Raw genomic sequence first — 20,114 nt, 5'->3', positions numbered from 1 at the left:
TTACACTATCAGAGCACACAACTCAAACACTTTCCTCGTAGCGTTACTACAGCTAATGCAGAAGTACACTTAAAAAGCCATTAAATAGTCTCCAAGTGTTGCTGGGACGTGTACCAAGGCTAGTAACGAATCTTACCACTACATGCCCTGTAAAAAAGAAATGACATTTACTTATGATGCAGTAATGGAGCAACCACCACAACATTAAATCTAAAAACTCAGGCACAATCACAAAGACTCACCACAGCAATGCATTTAACCCAGCACCAGGCACAGGGCTTCCCGCCGTCATTTACATCAGTTATACCAGATGGACAAGTCCTGAGTGTAGACACTACACCCACACTATACCTGTGCTTGCTTAAGCCTGGTGTGACCCAAGTCCTGCTCTTTGACTGATGCCTCACAGTCTTTCCAAGGCATTTTTCTTAAATCTTCCTATGACAGTTTTTCAAATGGTGAATTTATAAACCTCTCTTAATGTAGTAAAATAACTTACTGCATGAAATTCCACCTTGGTTTCTTTGCAGAACCTGAGTGCAACAGAGGGACCCAACTACCTGACAGCCTGTGCACCGCCATCCAAATTCCCACAGCGTCATTTCTGTGCCGTCTGTGGCTGTCCATCCACCTACACCTGCGTGTCCTGTGGAGCTCGATATTGTTGTGTCAAGTGTTTGGGAACACATCAGGAAACCAGGTGAGGAGAACGTAATTTCTTTGTGTTTGCGGCTTCTTCAGTTCCAATGAATAAAAGATGACATTGAAAGTGGGCATTAGCTGATTTTAGAAACTGTCCACTGGGAATAAGATTATGTCTGAACTTGAGGTAACTGCATTTTTGCTTGAAATTTTGGTAGTTGATACAGGTGTTTTTTTTTTTTAAACAGCAATTTTTTCCTAACCTTAAAAAACGAGGTTAAATAGAATGACATAAAGCTTGTCGGCACACAAACCACAATGTGAAAAAATGAATATTTGAATTAATCTCAGCCACTATCTCCAGCCTGTTGTTTTTATCCACTGTGCCACTCTAGACCGAAACATCGCTTGGTACTGTACACACATGCGCAGATCCTGATCGGACTGGGACCTGGAGACCCAGGTGGAGATCGCAGCTGTGGAAAGGGAGGATCCTACAGGTGCCTCTCTAAAATTAGCTGGGAGGGTGTGGCATCCATTCCTCACCTACAAGTTCAGTTTACAAGCCACTGCTGGAGCTGATTCCCCAGTGTTTGGGTTAGGATCCTGGACCTGAGGAACAAATTGAAGAACCCCCCCTGCAGCACGAAGATGGCATCTAGCACAATGATGCAGAAGTGGTTTCACGAGTCTGTGATGTGGGGTACTGCACGTTGGGTTTACTACCCATGTATTGGAATCCCCAAGTCCATGATTGACAAAGGGGGTAGCTTTGAAAGGCAATATTAAGAAGACCACTAAATGTGGGTGTGAGTATGATTTTCAAAAGCCATCACGCTTGAAAAGCCTCGTATTTTCAAAGGATAATGCTTTTGCTTTCCACGTCACCCCAGTTTGGGCCAAGCCATATGCAAATAAGTCCCCCATGGGGAACAGGGTCAAGACTGATTTGTATATGGCTGGGTCCAAACTGGGGTGACTTGGCGAGCAAATTAACAATGGATTAAACCCAGATCTGTGACTGGAGGGTGAATTCTGTCCATCATTTTATTTTGTAACGTTGCTAAGATATTTTAAAGCCACTACACTACAAATGACCATATGTATGAAACCGATTTTCAGTGCAGCACACTTCCAAGTGCTTTTTTTCTCAAAGAGCTGTATGAGGTCAAAGGTTTCTGCTTCAGAGCCCCGCACTACCCTAAAAGAAACCCAGCGGGCACACATAGATTCCTCCAAGGTGTGGCTTTAAACTCCACTATCTCTGCAGCTGCTGGCCAGATTTTCAGACACATTTTCAACCCGTTTGTAGGGATCTGCTTAGGATTGCCTCCTCTGGTCCAACCTACCAACCACTTCCAGGCCAGGAAAAAAGACAAGAGCCAGCTCAAGGCCCTGTTGGGCGTCACCAGAAGCATATTGTGGTCAGGATCCTGTAGAGCTGTTCCTCCACTTGGACAACAAGCAGAGTTGATCTCTGATCTTACTCCTCACACAGCTGTGGTCTTTTTATAGTGTCATCTTGCAGGAGCACACTTCCAGACCACTTTCAGTCATTGCTGCCTTTGTCTGTCAAGGCAAATGCAAGACTTTTAACAAGGCCCTTGTCCTTTGCACAACTCGATCACCAGGCAGCTGAGCAGATGACTACATGAGGCAGGTTCTCCTTTGGGGAATGCTGGCCAGTAATCTTCTTTTTCCAGCAGCTAGTTCCCCATCTCCAGGCAATTGACAACTCTTCTGGCAAGGCCTTGTCTTAGGTGTATCCCCAATCTAAAATGGAAGGCAGCAATCATGAGTCCAGGCTTTGGCACACAGCTGTCTTCGCAAGTTACAATGCTATGTAGCTCCTATGCCTGGTCATGTAATTCCCTGGCTTAGTGAGCAGAGTGCTAGTCCAGTATTTATTCACAATTTTATCAATAATGTCTTTGCAATGTTCTTGTTTGGAGGCTTCTCCGTGGTCTTTCAGAAGTTGATGTGATTTCTAGGAAGCTCCTCTGAATCTGGTGTCGGGGAGTTCCTGATGTTTTATTTATTAGATCCTTACTGGTCCAGCCAAACCCTTTGTCACCAAAACCAGCAGGATGGGGAAGTGGTACTCGGAGTGCACTTAAAGGGAACAGAAAGGCTAAACTTCAAAGGGAAGGAAAAGGCTTCTTTAGCCCTTTGCTAATTAAAACTAACTAAAGTGGCGCAATGAAAGGAAGGTTCTAGTACTCACTACCAAGCGAGACATAGGAAAGGATTAGTCATCCACCAGTACCAAGCTTCAGTAATCACTTCTGAAGGAAAGTTCAGGAATCTTGCAGGGTCTACTGCTAAGGTCAAACAAAGGTGCCTGGGCTGTCTCATGTAAGCCTTCATCGTCTGTACCCTTCCGCACAAAGAATCCCTAGATGGATTTCTTTGTCCAGGCAATAAAGTACACACACCTTCTATGCTCACCCAACCACACGAAAGCAAGTTCTGTTGGAAAATATGATGGTAGAAAAGAGCAAGGCAGCTGGCCTTAATGACCTCTCTTCCAAACCAGACAACTTTTGCAAATACCTTTAGAAGTCTTTTAGGAAGTGTGCAACTGAATGAGACACACAGGCTTACGATTGTAGTAATTTGCTGTCTGGATTACATGCCCAGTCCGCATCTCGCATGTATTGAAATTGACAGACCTCTATTTTTTTACACCTATTCTTTTTTTTGTCTGGGTTTGTTCTCAAGCTCCCATCCTTTAAAATCGGTCATTGTATTTACCCTATTTCCGACACCTTTGGTACTCCAGTTTCCCCCTTTTATGGTGGTCTGGTCAAAGCATAAAATAAGGCTGATGCAAATGTTTGCTTCATTCTATTGCAATTCGGTTTTGCATGCAAAAAGAGCGATTACAAAAATACATCTTTTATTGTTATTTTGCTGGTAAAGTTAAGGCGAGATGTACATAGTCAGAAAATTGATATTACTGCAATCACGAGTGAAACGTTTTAGTGCCATCCCATGGGATTTTTGCAGCCACCTGCCCAATCAAATTCCAACATTGCAGTTGGGTCCCTTGCCGCAAAAAGCAATAATACATTCCATCCCATTTCAGAAGCAGTGTAAAATGTACATATGGCTGATCAGCTCCGTTTGCTAAAACAATATTGGAGAAACCAAGACAGAGATTAAATAAGGATCATAAAAACAGGACAAATCAAGAAAAGGACCTCAACAAAATGTCGAAGTGAGCAAAGATGAAGGCGGTCAACATGGTTTTCATGTCAGTAGAGGAGAAATGTGGGCTTCCTACAGATTAAGCCAAGTAGGTAGAGATTAATATGCAGATCCTCATAACTTTGCAGCCAGGAAATTCCATGCAATAACCTTTCTGGGGTCTAACACCACAAAGGGGGGTGGGTTAGTTGAGTTGCTTCCACCAAATAAACATCAGCAATTCCACCAGGGGGAGAAATCCTTTAAAATGGCTAGTGCTTCTTTACATAAGTAATTTCTACATTTACCTGAGGTCACCCTACCCTACCCATTGTAGGTTTTCTTGGTGGCCATTCTTGAAGATCATGGGCGTAGATGAAGTAGTTAGTTGCACCCCGATTTACCTCATCACTATCCATCAGCATAGATCACTAAGTCTGTGAACCCATGTAAACCAGTTTTTGGCATCCAGCCAATTTTCCTTAAAATAATTGGATCTTCTTTTTAAAAAAAATGTAAGCTTGTTGGGGAGTTGGCAGTGGCACCTTTTGACCAGTGCCTACTCAACAAACCTCTTCTTTTTTTTTTTTTTTTTTTTTTTTTTTTTTACATTTACAAAGGTAAGGAGTCCTGGGGGATCCCTTTTCTTTTGGGACTATGTTACCACTTCAACGTGGGACACACAAAATACTGACACATACTTTAACAAATCGCTATTTTGAAGGGATGACCTAAACTCACCACTTCCAAATAGTGATTGGTTATGCCTTTATAAGCCCATTTTGCAATTTGGCAATATGTTCTAGATTGACAAAATGGGTTTAGTACATTTTAAAAGCCATTTAACATTTGCAAACCTTGTGATTTAGTGAATTGCAGACTTTGTGATGGTTATTGGCTTCGTACATCTGGGCTTTTATGCCAGGGCTATTTAAGCCATCACAAGTGATTGATAGAGTAACAGCCAATGTTTATTATGTGCCAATGGCAGTAGTAGAATTCTTTATTTGGTTAAAATCGGTCTAATCATAAAAGAGACATAAATTAAATAAAACAATCAATACATCACATTAGTATTATACAATATTCAGCGAAGATAGGAGAAAAAGAATAAGTGCAATAAAGATTGGGAAACAGTCTCCCTGCTTGGGAGACAGATGTCTCTCCAATCTGAGTTACAAAGAGTTATCAACAACCTAAATAGTCCTAGTGCGATGAGCATTGGTACACAGCTAATCATCCTGGGTAACAGATAGATCTTTCCAATCAAAAATACAGATAAATTACAACCAGTAAAAACCTCAGGTAGCCCACCCAAACAAAGGCTGAGTTAAGGCCAAGCCTCCCGTAACTTAACAATGCTGCTTAAAAAGAACCCTACATTAGTACAAGTTCGGACAACCCAAAGCATAAAAAGAAGTAGCATGGCAGGCATTACTTGATTACATTTTAGAGCCTTTAGGTTGGGTATTAAACATTTTCTCCTAGGAAAAGTATACAAAGTACAAAACGGAATGTGCAAATGGACCTCTGTAAAAACATGTCTGGACCACAAGCACGCCACTGCTGAATCAGTGCTGTGTGTACCGAGCTGTGTTGAATGGGCATTTAGGATGCCTTGCTGTTGCCGAAATTTTGTCGCATTCACAGGAACTAAGGGTACCCTGAGCCTCACAGTCCTTAAGGAACCTCATTAATGGCAAGAAAAGGTACATTCTGAACCTGGTTAGAAGCTGACCCATGTCAAATACGTCTCAATTAAGGGAACATTTTTGGTCAGACAATGGGCACGAACAGCAGATTTCTTTAATTCAGTTCCTTCCCCGACAACAGTAATGCAAGTTAAAAAAATTCAGTTCGACCCATGCATTTTCTACTTTGACAATTCTTTCAGGACAGGAAAACAAACTGGGGTGACCCAAAGCTGTGAGTTTGGACTTGATATTACTCAGCTAGGGAATCACTCCCAGATTATCTAGGGAGCAATTCCCTGGCTGAGTGATAATCAGTCTATTCAGGGTTGACTCACTCTTGTGCCAAATAGAGATCTGGTGTAACAATGGCCTAAGTTTGATAGTGTCCGAGATACTTTTAAGGTCCAACTCCTCATGAACAAAGAGTTGAAGAAGTTAAGCAAGGGTTGTGAGCGTTTAATCCTCCTATGTTTTGTCATCCATTGATGTAACCAGCCTTTACAATTCAATAAAGCACACAGATGGGATTGCAGCCACCAGAAAATTCTTACAAACAAGATCTATTCACTTAACATGGAGGAATACCATGATACTAGACTTACTCGAGTTCTGCCTTCACAATAACTATTTTCTTTTCAATGGAGAGTTTTATATCCAACACCAGGGCACATCAATGGGGGCTAAATTTGCCCCACCATATGCCTGCCTTCTGATGGGAGAAGTGGAGAGAAACTGGCTATGGGGTGAAACCATGTCTGACTACACTAGTAACATCATAGTGTGGGGCAGATATATTGATGATATTCTGCTTGTGTGGCAAGGATCCAAAAGCCTCCTGAAACAATTCATTGGTTCACATACCCCCAACAGAAGGGTAATTGAAATAACATACACCATCTCTACAACTGAAATTGAATTTCTAGACCTCACCATTTATATCGAAAATAGCAAACTGCAAACAAAAATACACAGAAAACCGACGAGTGTGAATTCAATACTCCATGCCTCCAGCAGGCACCCCAAACATACCATTAATAACATTCCAACAGGAGAATATCGGAGAGCACGACTGAACTGCAGCTCGACCAAAGACTACATTGTCAACTCAAATGAGATAACTAACCATTTGAAAACTTGTGGCCACAATACACAAGCCCTCCATACAACTCAAAAAAGATATGCAGATATTGAACGACAACAATTACTGCATAACAGTCGCCCTGAAGAAAGAAAAACAGTGGTTCGGTTCTGCACAGAATACAACAATGGTCATCAGTATATTCGTAAAACACTAAACAAAAACTGGCATTTGCTAAAAAAAATTCAACTATATCAGAAGTACTTAATGACAAACCTCAACTTAGTTTCTCAAGAAGTAGAAACTTAAGAGAAATCCTTTTTGGATATCGAAACTGAATCAAATACGTTTCTGACCCAACCACAGGGCTTCTACACCTGTTCAAATTGCTCGGTATGCAAATTGGGGAAATCAAAGACAAAGGAAATGGATATAAGCAATCAAAAGCATAAAATCAAGGAATGTATTAATTGTGAGAGCACAAATACAGTTTATCTCGTCTCTTGTCCATGTAATCTGCATTATATTGGGAGTACTATAAGACCTTTAAAAATTTGCATCCAAGAACATTATCGCAATATCCACAAATCTGACACTCGACAACCAATGGTGGAACATTTTCGATGGTATCATGAGCACCAACGTAACTTCACCTTTGTAGGTCTGAAGAAACTAAAACAATATAAACGAGGTGGGAAATTGGAAACACGCCTCCGACAAGAAGAGAGTGCACTAATTAGAGGCTATGAAACAGTGGAAAAGGACTCAATATCGAGCATGAATGGCACCACTGGCTTTAAAATGCAGCATTCGTTCTACTACTCTATTTTTGTTTTGCCTTAATTATGACACAAATGTCTCTGGAATGTATATGTTTGAGTAACCCTATCAAAAGTAATAGGTTAATTTGTGTTAGGAAATCAAACTGTTTTCGAAAGCAAAAATCTTGTGTGTACTAAACTCTTTTGAATTCCAGGGCCCTTGCACCTACTTTTAATGACAACTATTATCAGAATATTGCACTCGATGTTTTGAGTTTTCCCTCGTCAAAATATGGGGGTCCGTCATATTATACAGGGCACCAGTCGCTGTCCTCTACAAACTATACAAAAACTACAATAGCGTATATAGTTTGGATTACCTTTAAAGATAGCTAAATATCTTAAGATGATCGCATTAGCGACCACCTCTCAGGAGATCCCCTTTCCTTTGTGAATATTAATACATCCTATTGAATAAATTACTTAGTAATCAGAAATAACTTTATTAACTTTTTTTCCAAAAAAATCTCCGGCTAATAATTAAGAGCATATTTAACTTTTTCAAAATCATAATTTGATCTAAACGCTGATAAATAGTGTGTAGATAATCATAAGTGGCCCGACATATTTGTCCTTCAGTGGACTCAAACCCCCAAGGATCCGTTGATATATGTGCACCATGGAGTGGGGACTGTCTGCCTATATAATAATGCGCCCAGCCCAAGGACATATATGCTTTCTCAAGGACCTTCACGTAAATATCAGTAAATTTGGTTCGGCCAATTAGATTCTAGTATACTAGTAGATAATCCTTTTTTACAACCGTGCGCAAAGCGTAATATGTCTCGCTGGCATATATGGCTCCCTTCCGGGCTAAACAGACCAAACACGTTCACATCTTTGACCCTTAGTAGTGGCTAACTGTAATAAGGAAGGTGTTCTGAATTACACTTTCAACTCAGGAAATGTCAACACTAACTATATTTAATTCTATGTGCACGTCTATGACGTTGGGGGATACATCCCGATCACGTGCTGACATTTTACTTCCGGGTTAATACCGTGTACGAGATTTAACAGAGACACCATATACCACAGATTTAACCTGAGACTCCTGACCTGACGATTACGGGTTTTCACAGTAAGTGACACTGCTAGCAGACTTAGTCAGGGATGCATGGCCGACTATGAGGGCATTGTTTTTAAATCACGACGGTAGCCTTGTAACGCTTAATTTCCCCTCCTTTTTGCGACGTACGGGTCGCTTCTAGCACTTGTATGAGAGACCGCTCTGCGCATGAGAAACTTTGAGAATGCGTTGCGCTGACTGGCATAATGTTTGATAGAATTGAGAAATGCCGTATAAATCGTTCTGTATGGTTCAGTTGTATGTTATTTTGAAAGGGGTCCTGCCCTGCCTTCCCGTGACCCCGGTCCGTCTGGGGCTTTTTTAGACCAAAAATTGTTTAAACAATATGATTGATATTAGGCATTAGGCTATCGCCTTATAAACTCTGGGCCATCCTTAGGAGTTTTAATACATAGGGTATCTTAAAGAAAAACTTCCACGCTTGGATAATCATGTTTATAGTGCTGATCATATGCAAATCAGAAATGGCTAGAATCTTTGAATAGTAGGACAAAGGCAATATAACAATGAGAATGATCCTAAAAATGTTCGCACAAACCCGCGTAGGAGATTGTATTTGTTCCTTTATTGACATCTGACAACTTCACAAAAATAGAGGGTTTCTTAGATTTCAATTATATAAAGCATTATTGTTGCTTGAAAATGGTATGTAAATAGGCTGATACAATGTGTTTTTGTTGGGAAATCTCAAATAAGATTATTGATGATGCATACATCACCACGTGACTATGAATGTATATAATACTTTGCTGCCTGGTTAAACAGAAAAAAGACAGCAAATTAGGTAACTCTTTGATACTTATTGCCTTAAGCACAAGAGATAGGAGGGGGCATGGCTAGCCGACCATGATGGCAGTGGGGCACTGCTAGAGCTCTGGCTCTATTTGGGGCATTATCCTGACAAAACACCCCGGGGTTGAGGCAACGACTGGCGGAATACAGTCGGAGAACGCCTGTGGCTCTGTGGCCGTCTGCGGGAGAGAGAGGTCCCGAGAGAACTGGGGCTGCGAGGGCGGGCCTGCCGTGGATGTGACTAGGCCACGGCCGGGAGACACAGTAGAGGGTGCGGCCGACATCCCCGGGAGGGGAGGGACCGGAAGTGCCCGGGTCAAAAAACTTGGAACGCGGCAGGGACAGTGGGAGCGCCCGGCTACGTTCGGATGCAGAGCGGAGGGATTTACGTGCTGCCACCAAGGGCTGGTGAGGATTTTGTGGCCTGACATCGCCGAGCCTTGAGGGAGGAGTGCGGGACCGAGACCTGCTGAGGACGCGGGACCTTCCAGATTGCTGCTGCCGGCGGGCGGGAGGTGGACGAACAGAGGTGGAGGTGAGCGGCGGTGGATGTGGTCGCCCCCCCCTCGACTTGGGTGCCCGCTGTCTGGAATGGAGCTGTGGGAGTGCCGACTGGGCGTGAAGAGCCCCCTCCCCCTTCCTTGATGTGACCACGCTTTGGGCCTCCCCATAGCCCAGCGTAGCACATCGCATAATAGAGTAAAGGGCCCCAGGGCCTGTGACGCATACGACGCCGCGAAGAACCGGGTCTCGGGCCGTGGGGGCCCCGGGAGTCCCCTCCTTCTGAATGGGAATGCGGAGCGTTGAAAAAGAGGGACCTACACCCTAGTGAGTCACACGCTAGGACTAACATTGGAGGCTGGGAGCAAGGCTCCTGAGATGTTTTAACCTGTGTGGGGGCTGTGTATCCTGTTTGAACTCTCTGGCCCTGAAGGCCCAGGAACTACCGTGGAGCACTTCCTGGGGTGATTTCCGGGCGCACGCCTGATTCCCGGGGTGTCCTGCAGGGCTGGCCACGAGGGAGCCACGAATTGTGTTCACCATGGTTCGCAAGGGAGTAAAGGTGACAGATGGCTCGGGGGGGGCCCCACGACAGCCCGCACAGAGCAGTCTGCTGGAGAGGAGGGGGCTCTTTCGGCGTCCTCTGTTCAGCACCAGGGAGATGGGCAACCTATGGACAAACTGGACATTATCCTGCGAGAAATAAGGGAATCTAGGACGGTGCTGGAACAGCAGATGGGTACCCTGACTACGAATGTATCCCTGTTGAAAGCAGACCACAACAAGTTGGCGGATAAAGTCAGGGACCAGGGCCTAGCTCTGACGGACCCTACGCCAGCAGTGGCAGACCATACTAACTCCATCCAACAGCTCCAACAACAAGTCACCTCCCTCATGGAACGGGTGGAGGACGCGGAAGGCCGTAACCGCCGCAATAATATCAGCGTTATAGGCCTTCCGGAACGTTGTGAGGGTGCCCAGGCCGCGGATTATATGAAACAATGGTTCCGAGACCACGTCGCAGAGGACGGCCTCTCACAGGGCGCACAGGATCCCGACGGGTCGGCCCAGACCGGGTCTTCCCCCGCGCCCCCTCATCGTGCGGATACTTAATTACCGCGATAGAGATGTCCTGCTGCAGAAAGCGCGGGAGAAATCCATCATCCAATATGACAATAAGAGGATTTCCCTTTATTCGGACTACACCAACTCAGTCCAGAAACAACGCTCCTCGTACATGGAAGTGAAAAGGAAGTTACGAAAGGCCAAGCTTAAGTACGCACTTCTCTTCCCTGCTCGTCTGAAAATCATACATGGCGGGAAGACACACTTCTTCGAGGGCCCTTCGGACGTCGAGGAATGGCTAGAGGTCATGGGTGTTGACGGGAGCCAGGAAGTCACCCAGGAGTCGACCAACGACGAATCGAGGGGTAGCCAGACCCAGGACGGAGCGGGGTCCCCGAAACCGAGACGGGAGGCGAGGAGACAAGGCCCTACGCGGGAACAACAAAAGGAAGACCAAATGGACGCTCTGGCGATGGTAGGCACTTTTCGGGAAGACTCTGGAAAGATTGCGACAGACTCGGAGGACAGCACTGTCCATTCGGATTCGGACCATAGTGTAATCCTATTCCCGACTGTTACGCCGCGAGCGGCGGATGACCTGATGGACAATTGAGTGAGAGAAGAGCCACGTTGGGAACGGACAAACTGCAAGTCAATCATACTGTATCCTTTGCTTCCTTGACCCCTTTTCTCTGACATAAGGTCTTTGACATGCTGAGGGGGGTGGATGTTCCTTGAATTGTATACTTATTGCTATTTATTAATGGATAGCCTGGATTTCTTTATTTGATTCACTTAGCATTTCTTCTGGTGTGAATGACGGGGGCTCCCCCCACTCAATGCTTTTTCCCCCATCCCCTATTTTCTTCCTTCTGGGAGAGCACAACTGCATGGGGGACGGGGTAAAGACATGCCGCGGGGTCCGTATGCGGCGAAGGAGAGCCACATTTTTCTCTCATGTAATTTTGTCCCTAAGGACAGTGAGCCGTTGAGCAAGCAGAGCCAAGTGGAGAAGACGTGAAAGCTGGAAAGGTGCTAGGCCACCCCCCCAAAGGCAAATGCACCGGAGTTCGAGAACTTTTTTTTTTTTTTTTAAAAACCTTTATTGACATCAAAAGGAGAGACAAGTCGAGGCCTACAACCAAGCCGGCCGGCCGCAATGTGCAAAATAATCAGGAGTCACCAGGCAAATATCACATAATCAATCAGTACAAAGCAGAGGCCGTACAATCGTAGAAGGGGAGAAAAGATACAGAAACCAAAGGGCTAAAACACAGGAGTAAATAAGGCTTAATTTGATAAAATGGGGAGAAGACGTATGACAGGCTCACTTTCAATACGGAGGCATCCGATATCCAAACCAACCTCAACATTAATAAGGGGGCATGGGGGCAAAATATCAGGGGGACAATACAATGCATTCAAGAAAATCAGGATATGTGAGACACAATCAGCCCCTGAGCATTATCCTCGTAACATGCCCGCCACCCAAGACACTACCAAGCCAGAACAGAGGGTTCGGAAAGACAATGCATCAAAACCAGCCCGTCATAGTAACCTCTGGGACACAGGAAGGAAAAAAGGGGGGGGACGAAGTGGGGAAGGGGAAGAGGAAGGGAAAGGAAAATGGAGGGAAGACAAAATAAAACAATAAAAGGAGAATAAGAAAATATGAAAAACGAAAGGAAGAGGACACGCCGACACAGGCCCCCCGTGGCGGGAAGACAGGAGACAAAAGGAGGAGCGGCCCAAGTGGGGGTATGGCGATCGGGGAGAAAGACAGCCGAAACATAACAGGAGGATTAACGACGCCACACCCCCCACCCGAAACACATCATAGGAGGTCGGGACAGACGCGGCCTCACGAAAAAGAGATACAAAAGGGCCATAGAACCAGAAGACAAACAAAAAATAGAGCCCAACCCACCCGTCCCACCCTGCACCCCTGTAGAAGGCTATGGCCCACCCTTCAAACAGCGTGCCTGTCGCCCTAAACCGGAACCCGAAATATAGCGAGAAGTAAGAAAGAAGAAAGAGACAAAAAGGCAACCAAAGCGGAGAAAAGAAGACAGGAGGGAGGAGCAGAATAACTATAATCCGAACGGGCGGCCGCAGCCCTCCGCCCAACCAGACAAGCACAGTCAAAAACAGACCAGGACGACACCCCATCACGCGCCACAAAGCATGAGGAGAAGGGGACCTCCCACCTTTCTACGATTAAAAACAATTATGCTACTAAATCGTATACCGGGAATCAAACAGAAGTCGTACATTTCACCCCCAACCTTTTCGAGCGATAAACCCCACCCACCACATGGCAATGTAAAACCACATACTAAATACGAAATCAGCATATAATCGAGTGGAATGGTGACTAGCATAGTTACGTGGGGGGTAGATAGATCCACAAGGGAGCAATAGTCCAAACAGAAAATATAGATGCATCAAATATCGCAGCACGAGCAATGAAAAACAGGAGTTCAGTTGCGCCACTGGAGCGGGCGAGGTGGCCCCAATTATAGACACAGGCAAAGTCATCGAAGCAGGCACAGGAGGCAGTCCACCAATAGTTTCAGGCAACAATGTCGAACAGGGTCGCAGTACAGCATCCGGGTCCCCGGGGTCTGAACCTTGAAAAGCAGGGCGCCCCAAAGTCACCGACACACTACACGATCTTCGATCAGTGGCGGAGACACTCAAGTCAATCGTGGGGGGCGAGGCAATGAAGTCTTCGAAACAAGAGGGCGACAAGAAGAAATGGCCGCCCAAAATGGCGGCAGATCGTGGCGGACCCACCGAGACGCCCAGGGCCAGGGAAGCGTGTAGGGATCTCAGGGCTTCCAGGATATCTCTGACCGTCGGCTCACGTCCACCAGATCCGCTCCCCACACCAATAGGCAACACGGGCCCCCGCCGCCACAGGGTGATTCTCGTTTCAGAGGGTCGGCCGCCATTTCGTGAATCAGCCCAATCGCCGCTCACCAAGACCCCCGGAAAGAACAGTTCGCAAATGTAGGACTTTACAAGTTCCGGGGGTCCCAGCAAGGGCGGCCTCGATGCCAAAAGGATGTCCGCCCCAAACGGGTCTCCGCCAGCACCAGCACCGGTGCCCCAAACAAGCGGAGTCTGGGCCCCGAGGACCAGGGCCGCCGGACAAAGCAGCGGCGGGGAGAGACCCCTTCACAGAATCAGGTCCCCAGGCCTCTCACCCACGTCGGCCGCGCGGCCACCAGGGCAGGCCCGGGTCAGGATCGCCGGGATCTTCGCACATCGGCTCCAAACACTAGTTCTCGCTCTCGGCCGGGGCCGAGAGCCGTCGGATCCCACCGGCCAGGTCCCGGTCCAAGTCTCGCCGAGGCCCCGATCCCTCGGAGGCCACAACTCCGGAGCCACTGCACCCCGAGACCCCGGGGTCGGATGGTAAGTACAAACAAGCCGTTATGTTTCCAATGCCCCAAAAATGTGTCGTCCCCGAACAGGATAGAAGATAGGATAGGCAATCAGGACGGAGGGCTGCGGGAGCCGAGCTAAAGGGCGACCATTACGGCCGCGAGCTAGGCTCCTCCCCCGAGTTCGAGAACTTTTGATGTTTGTTTTAATGTTTATTTAATTTATTTATTTATTCAAAGTTTTATATAGCGCGAACAAGATCCTTACAGATATCAGAGCGCTTTACAAGGACAGGGTAGGGGCAATAGGAAATAACAGAGAGAATGGGAGCAGTATAATAGTCGCTAACATGGTAGGATAATAATAACATACATAGAACATATCAATATACAATCAGGTCAACAGTAATAATAATAACATACATAGGACATATATCAATATACAATCAGGTAAACAAGTAGTATCAGGAGAGCGAATCAGTAAAACAGAGTGTATCATATATTGGTCTGTAGTAAGAGAGTAGGGTGGGAGTGTACCCATCAGGTAGAAATATAGTGCCAAAGGACAGGTGAACAGTGATACAAAGCAGTGCAGAGTCTCTGATCCAGCACCTATTAGGTTCAGGAGATCTTGGCCAGAAGGATGGTTTTCACCTCTTTCTTGAAGAGTGCAGTGGAGGAGATAAGCCTAGTTTCAGGAGGGAGCGCATTCCAGATCCTGGGAGCCATTCCTGAGAAGGAGCGCTTGTATGTTTTCTCTTTCCGAAATCTAGAAGGTTTCAGGAGTAGATTTTTTGTACTTCTGTTGGCTCTAGAACCTCTTGATATAGATAACTTTTGAGTGAGGTAGTTGGGTGCATTGTGGTGCACGGCCGTGTGTGTCATAACTGCAATTTTTAGTTGTATTCTGGCTTCAAAAGGCAGCCATTTCAGAGACTTTAAGTCTGGGGTTATATGCGAATGTTTTCTTGAGCCAGTAATGAGTCTCGCGGCAGCGTTCAGGGAGGCTCTTAAGGGTGCTGTTGTGGATAGCGGGAGTCCGCTGAGGGCCACAATTCCGTAGTCTATTCTAGGGATGACTAGGGCTTGTACGGCAGTTTGGAAGTCTTCGGCCGGGAGGAAGGGTTTAATTTTCCTCAGTGTGTTGATTTGGAAATTAGCTCCTTTTGTGGCTTTGCTAACGTGCTGCTGCATGTTGAGCTTGGCGTCGAGTGTAATGCCTAGGGATTTCGCCGAGTCCACGATGGTCGGTTGGACATTGAATGCTGTTAGGTTATTGAGCCAGGTTTGGGTGGTGGAGATTTTCGCCGGGGGTGAGATGAGTAGGAACTCAGTTTTCAGAGCATTTAGTTTGAGGTGATTATCGGCCAACCAAGATTGAGTGTTAATAAGCGTGGAATTCAGATGTTTGATATCTTCCGGGGATTGTAGCTTTAGGTAAAGTTGTGTGTCGTCAGCGTACATATGGAATTGGACATTGGAAGCTTGGAGCAAGGTGGCGAGCGGTTCCATGACGAGGTTGAACAGTGTGGGGGAGAGGGAGGATCCTTGTGGAACACCTAGGTCTGCAGGCACAGGTGTAGATAGCACATTGTCGATCTTGAACTTCTGAGACCGGTTGTGGAGGAAGGACGAGAACCACTTGAGAACAGTTCCCGATAGACCCATTCTAGTGCTTAGCAGCTCCAGTAAGTTCTCATGTTTGACCGTGTCAAATGCTGACGAGAGGTCGAGAAGGATGAGGAGGCAGGACTCATTGTGATCAAGAATTTGGAGGGCGTCATCAATTATGTGTGTCATAGCTGTTTCCGTGCTATGTTTCGCTCGGAAGCCTGATTGATGAGGGTTGAGGAGGTCAAAATGGTCAATGTGTTTTGTTAGTTGGAGTTGGACACATTTCTCCAGCAGTTTGGCCAGGGTGGGGATATTGGTGATGGGCCGGTAATTGTTTAGGTCAGACGGATCTGCTGTAGGTTTCTGGAGTATAGGTGTGACTTGCCCTACCTTGAGGGAGTCTGGAATGAGGCCTTGTTGTAGGGAGCTGTTGATGATTTTGGTCCAGAGAGGGAGGAGCAAGGGGATGAAGTCTTTTACAGCATTAGCAGGTAGAGGGTCTGTGAGGTGATTAGAGGGCTTCAAGGTGCAGAGCAGTTTGTGTATTGCTTCTTCCGAGTAGGTATCGAAGTACTGCCAGGATGCCTTGTTTTTAGGCTGAGTGTTAGATATTCTGGTGTGGTTGGGGAGTCGGCTCACATCCATGATGAGGTCATTTCTTATGTTGTCAGTCTTTAGCTTAAAGAAGGCAGAGAAGGCTTCACAGTGTGGGGTGTCGCTTGTTGTGCTGTTTGGTTGTTGGGCCCAGCACTGTTAATATGCTGCGCCGTTTCAGTTCATTTCTTTAAGTGGGAATCGGGGCGGGTAGTCTCCTGGTGGTTAGTACATAGGGATCATGTTAGGGGCCTCAGTACGCTCCTGAGTTGGAACACGAATGAGTATGGCTGACACTGTAGGATCCTATTAACTGATTACTTGGAATGTGCGGGGACTTGGGGCGGTGCAGAAGCAACGCAGAATACATTCCTTCCTACTAAGACAACACACGCAGATCGCTTTCCTTCAGGAATCCCACCTTACTGCTTCGGAAGCTCTAAAATTGCGAAAAAAATGGAGAGGCACTATTTACTCTACGACATACTCTGCCTTTTCCAGAGGGGCGACAATTTGGGTCAGGCACGGAACACCGTTCGAAGAGCTGGAGCGAAAGGTGGATGAGCAGGGCCGCTTCGTGTTGGTGAAGGGCACCTTAGATGGTACCCTGATAGGGCTTGGCTGTATTTATGCCCCAAACTTTGGTCAGGACAAATGTTTGACGACAATTGATCTGGCGCTTGTGGACTGGGCGGGCATTCCCTGGGTCTTAGGAGGTGACTGGAACATGGTCCTGGATTTAGACCGGGACAGATCGCACCCCCCCTACAAATAGCTGGGGTATCCCGACTGATGGAGTTGTTGTGGACGGCAGGGTGGGGACTGGCAGACATCTGGCGTGCACTTCACCCAGAGACAAAGGAATATTCTTATTACTCACATATATACATGTTACACACTAGGATTGACAGGTTCTTGTGCTCCGCGTCACTGATCTTGAGGGTGGGGTATCCAGAGTATTTAGCCAAAACCTTTTCGGATCACAGACCTTTGTCGTTCACCCTCCTATGGGGCCAAGTTCCGACCCCGGTTCCTACTTGGCGCTTAAACCCGCTCCTCCTAGAAGACGACCCCTTCAGGGCGTCCTTGTCCGATACCCTGAGTAAGTATTTTATAGAAAACTGGGACTCCGCCACCTCTAATGTAGTGGTGTGGGACGCCATGAAGGTTGTGGTGCGAGGGGCGGCAATAGGCCAACTGGTGGGAGCCCAACAGGAAATTCGCCAGAAACTCTGTAGGATAGAAGATCGGTTAAAGATACTTGAAAGGGAAGTGAGCGTAGACCCTGAGAAGAGGCGGGAGCTACAAAAAGAGAATGTAGAACATGCCGATACGTTGGAAACATTGCGAGTCATAGACCATAGAGAATACCTACGCCGACAACATACGGAGGCGGACAGATCAGGGGCGTTACTGGCACGCCTGTGCGGGACAAACCTGACCCCCCGGTGATAACCCAAATACGTACGCTAGCAGGCGACTTGGTTCGTACGCAAATGGAGGTCAACAGAGTGTTCCACGACCATCTGACCGCGCTGTATGCCCACTCTGATGGGGAAGACCTAGACCGAGTGTCCGAATTCCTCAACGACCTCCCCTTCCCGACTTTGTCGGCTGACGCCCGGCAGGAACTAGAAGGGCCTATCACACAGCACGAAATACGGATTGCCATTAAATCCCTCAATCGCAATAAAACGCCGGGTATGGATGGGCTCCCGGTGGAGTTCTACGCGACCTACTCTGACACCCTGGTGCCGGTCTTGGAAAAAGTATACCAGACGGCGCTCGTGGAGGGACACCTGCCTGAATCGACGATGCAGGCACTGGTCGTCTCTATACCGAAACCTGGTAGGGATACCTTGGATATGTCAAATTATAGGCCTCTGTCGATGCTCTCCACGGAGTATAAAATACTTAGCAAGGCAATCGCCTTGAGATTGCAAACGTATCTTCCTACCTTAGTCCATCGGGATCAGTGTGGGTTCCTCTCAGGACGGAGCACCTCTCTGAACACACGGCGGTTGCTCGCACTCATGACGACTACGCCACGGGATCTCCCCAGGGCAGGTTGTATAGCGTTAGATCTCAGACAGGCATTTGACTCGCTGTCCTGGTCCGGGGAGAGCAGTTGGGAATCCCGATTAGAGGTACGAATAACCTGATATCGATCTACGCGGACGATATTTTATTATACTTCAAAAACCTGGAGGCGGACCACACTGCTATATATGAGATTTTTGACCGCTTTGAGAGGATCTCTGGTTTGGCCATTAACCCAGACAAATCGAATGGCTTCTACTTCAGGGACACACCAAGCCCGGCCTCCATCCCCTTCGGAGCTTACCTCATCCCGGTGGCTCAGACTACATTTAAGTACTTGGGGATCCAGGTGTATAGGTCACATGATGATCAAATTGATGGGAACATTAAACTAGCCATTGCACGTCTTCGTAGCTCTGTGGGCTTCTGGACTGCCCTGCCCTTATCTGTAATGGGCAGAATTGCAATATCCAAGATGGTAATGCTTCCCTGAATGCTGTATTTCTTTGTTAACCTCCCTGTAATCCTACCTCAACAAATATTTGATACCCTTAACACACTCATAGTTGGCTTAATCTGGGGTGCTGGTAGGAGACGGATTAGCCTCCGCAAATTACAGCTGGGGACTAGAACAGGAGGATTGGGGGCCCCCGATTTCCGAGCTTATTATTATGCTAGCCAGCTCCAGTGGTTGTCCTACTGGACGGCGGGTCGGAATCTCTACGAAATTGACTACACACCGGAGAAGCTAAGCCGGGGAGAACTTCACGCCCTCCTAATCCCGAGAAGCCGAATCCCCACAGACGGCCATCCGCTTCTGCGCACGGCTTTGACGTGTTCGCGGAAAGCCCTGACATACACCTCGTCGGTTACAGCATACGCGGCTAATATCCCCCTGCTGGGAATCCCAACACCGCAGGGTAGCATCACGGACAGAGTACTGCGCCCCTGGGAAACAGCTGGAATAGCGGGTGTGGGTGCCTTCTTTGGTGACAATACCCTACTTGATCATGACACCTTCTTGCAGGTCACAGGCGCCCCCCCCGACTCTACTTGTTACATGCCTCTGTCACGCATTACATCAGAACCACCTGGGCGCCACAACGCCTCCAACCTGCACAACATGAATTAGTTCATTTATTATACTACATGGGAGCAGGAGGACATCTGGTCCGCTGGTTATATACGGGGGTTAGAACGCATGCTGCAGTCTCACTCACGACACTTAAGAATACCTGGGTCCAAGACACAGACACGATACTGACAGAGAAAGAGTGGCAGATGATCCTGGAACACCCCAAGAGGGTTTCACGGAATGTTAAGTTCATATTTATTCAGATGATGGTCCTACACAGAGCATATCTGACCCCCAAACGACTACATAAAATGTTTCCGAACTCCCCTCACTGTTGTCCACATTGTGGAGAAGAAGAGGCTGGGTTCCTCCATATAGTCTGGTCCTGTACACGAATACGAGGGTATTGGTCAAAGGTGTGCCAGACACTACGGATAGTCACGCAGTTGCCAGTGCCAGACGAAGCATTGCCCTGTCTACTGGGGTTCCGTAGGCGATCTAAGTCACTGAAGGTCCAGCTGAAACTGCTT

The 20,114-nt window shown here is 46.9% G+C and overlaps 1 protein-coding gene across 2 annotated transcripts in view; it reads left to right on the top strand.

Annotated features, from left to right (window-relative positions):
- Positions 1 to 20,114, top strand: part of ZNHIT1 (zinc finger HIT-type containing 1) — a 35,611-nt gene that overhangs the window by 6,835 nt on the left and 8,662 nt on the right. For both annotated transcript variants that reach the window (XM_078669459.1, XM_078669458.1), the window contains exon 4: positions 531 to 700. In XM_078669459.1, the coding sequence (XP_078525585.1) occupies positions 531 to 700 (170 nt within the window). The remainder of the gene's footprint in view (positions 1 to 530; positions 701 to 20,114) is intronic.

The sequence above is a fragment of the Lissotriton helveticus genome, chromosome 12, assembly GCF_964261635.1.
Source record: "Lissotriton helveticus chromosome 12, aLisHel1.1, whole genome shotgun sequence".
Classification (NCBI taxonomy): domain Eukaryota; kingdom Metazoa; phylum Chordata; class Amphibia; order Caudata; family Salamandridae; genus Lissotriton; species Lissotriton helveticus.
This window is presented reverse-complemented; position numbering and strand designations above follow the sequence as displayed.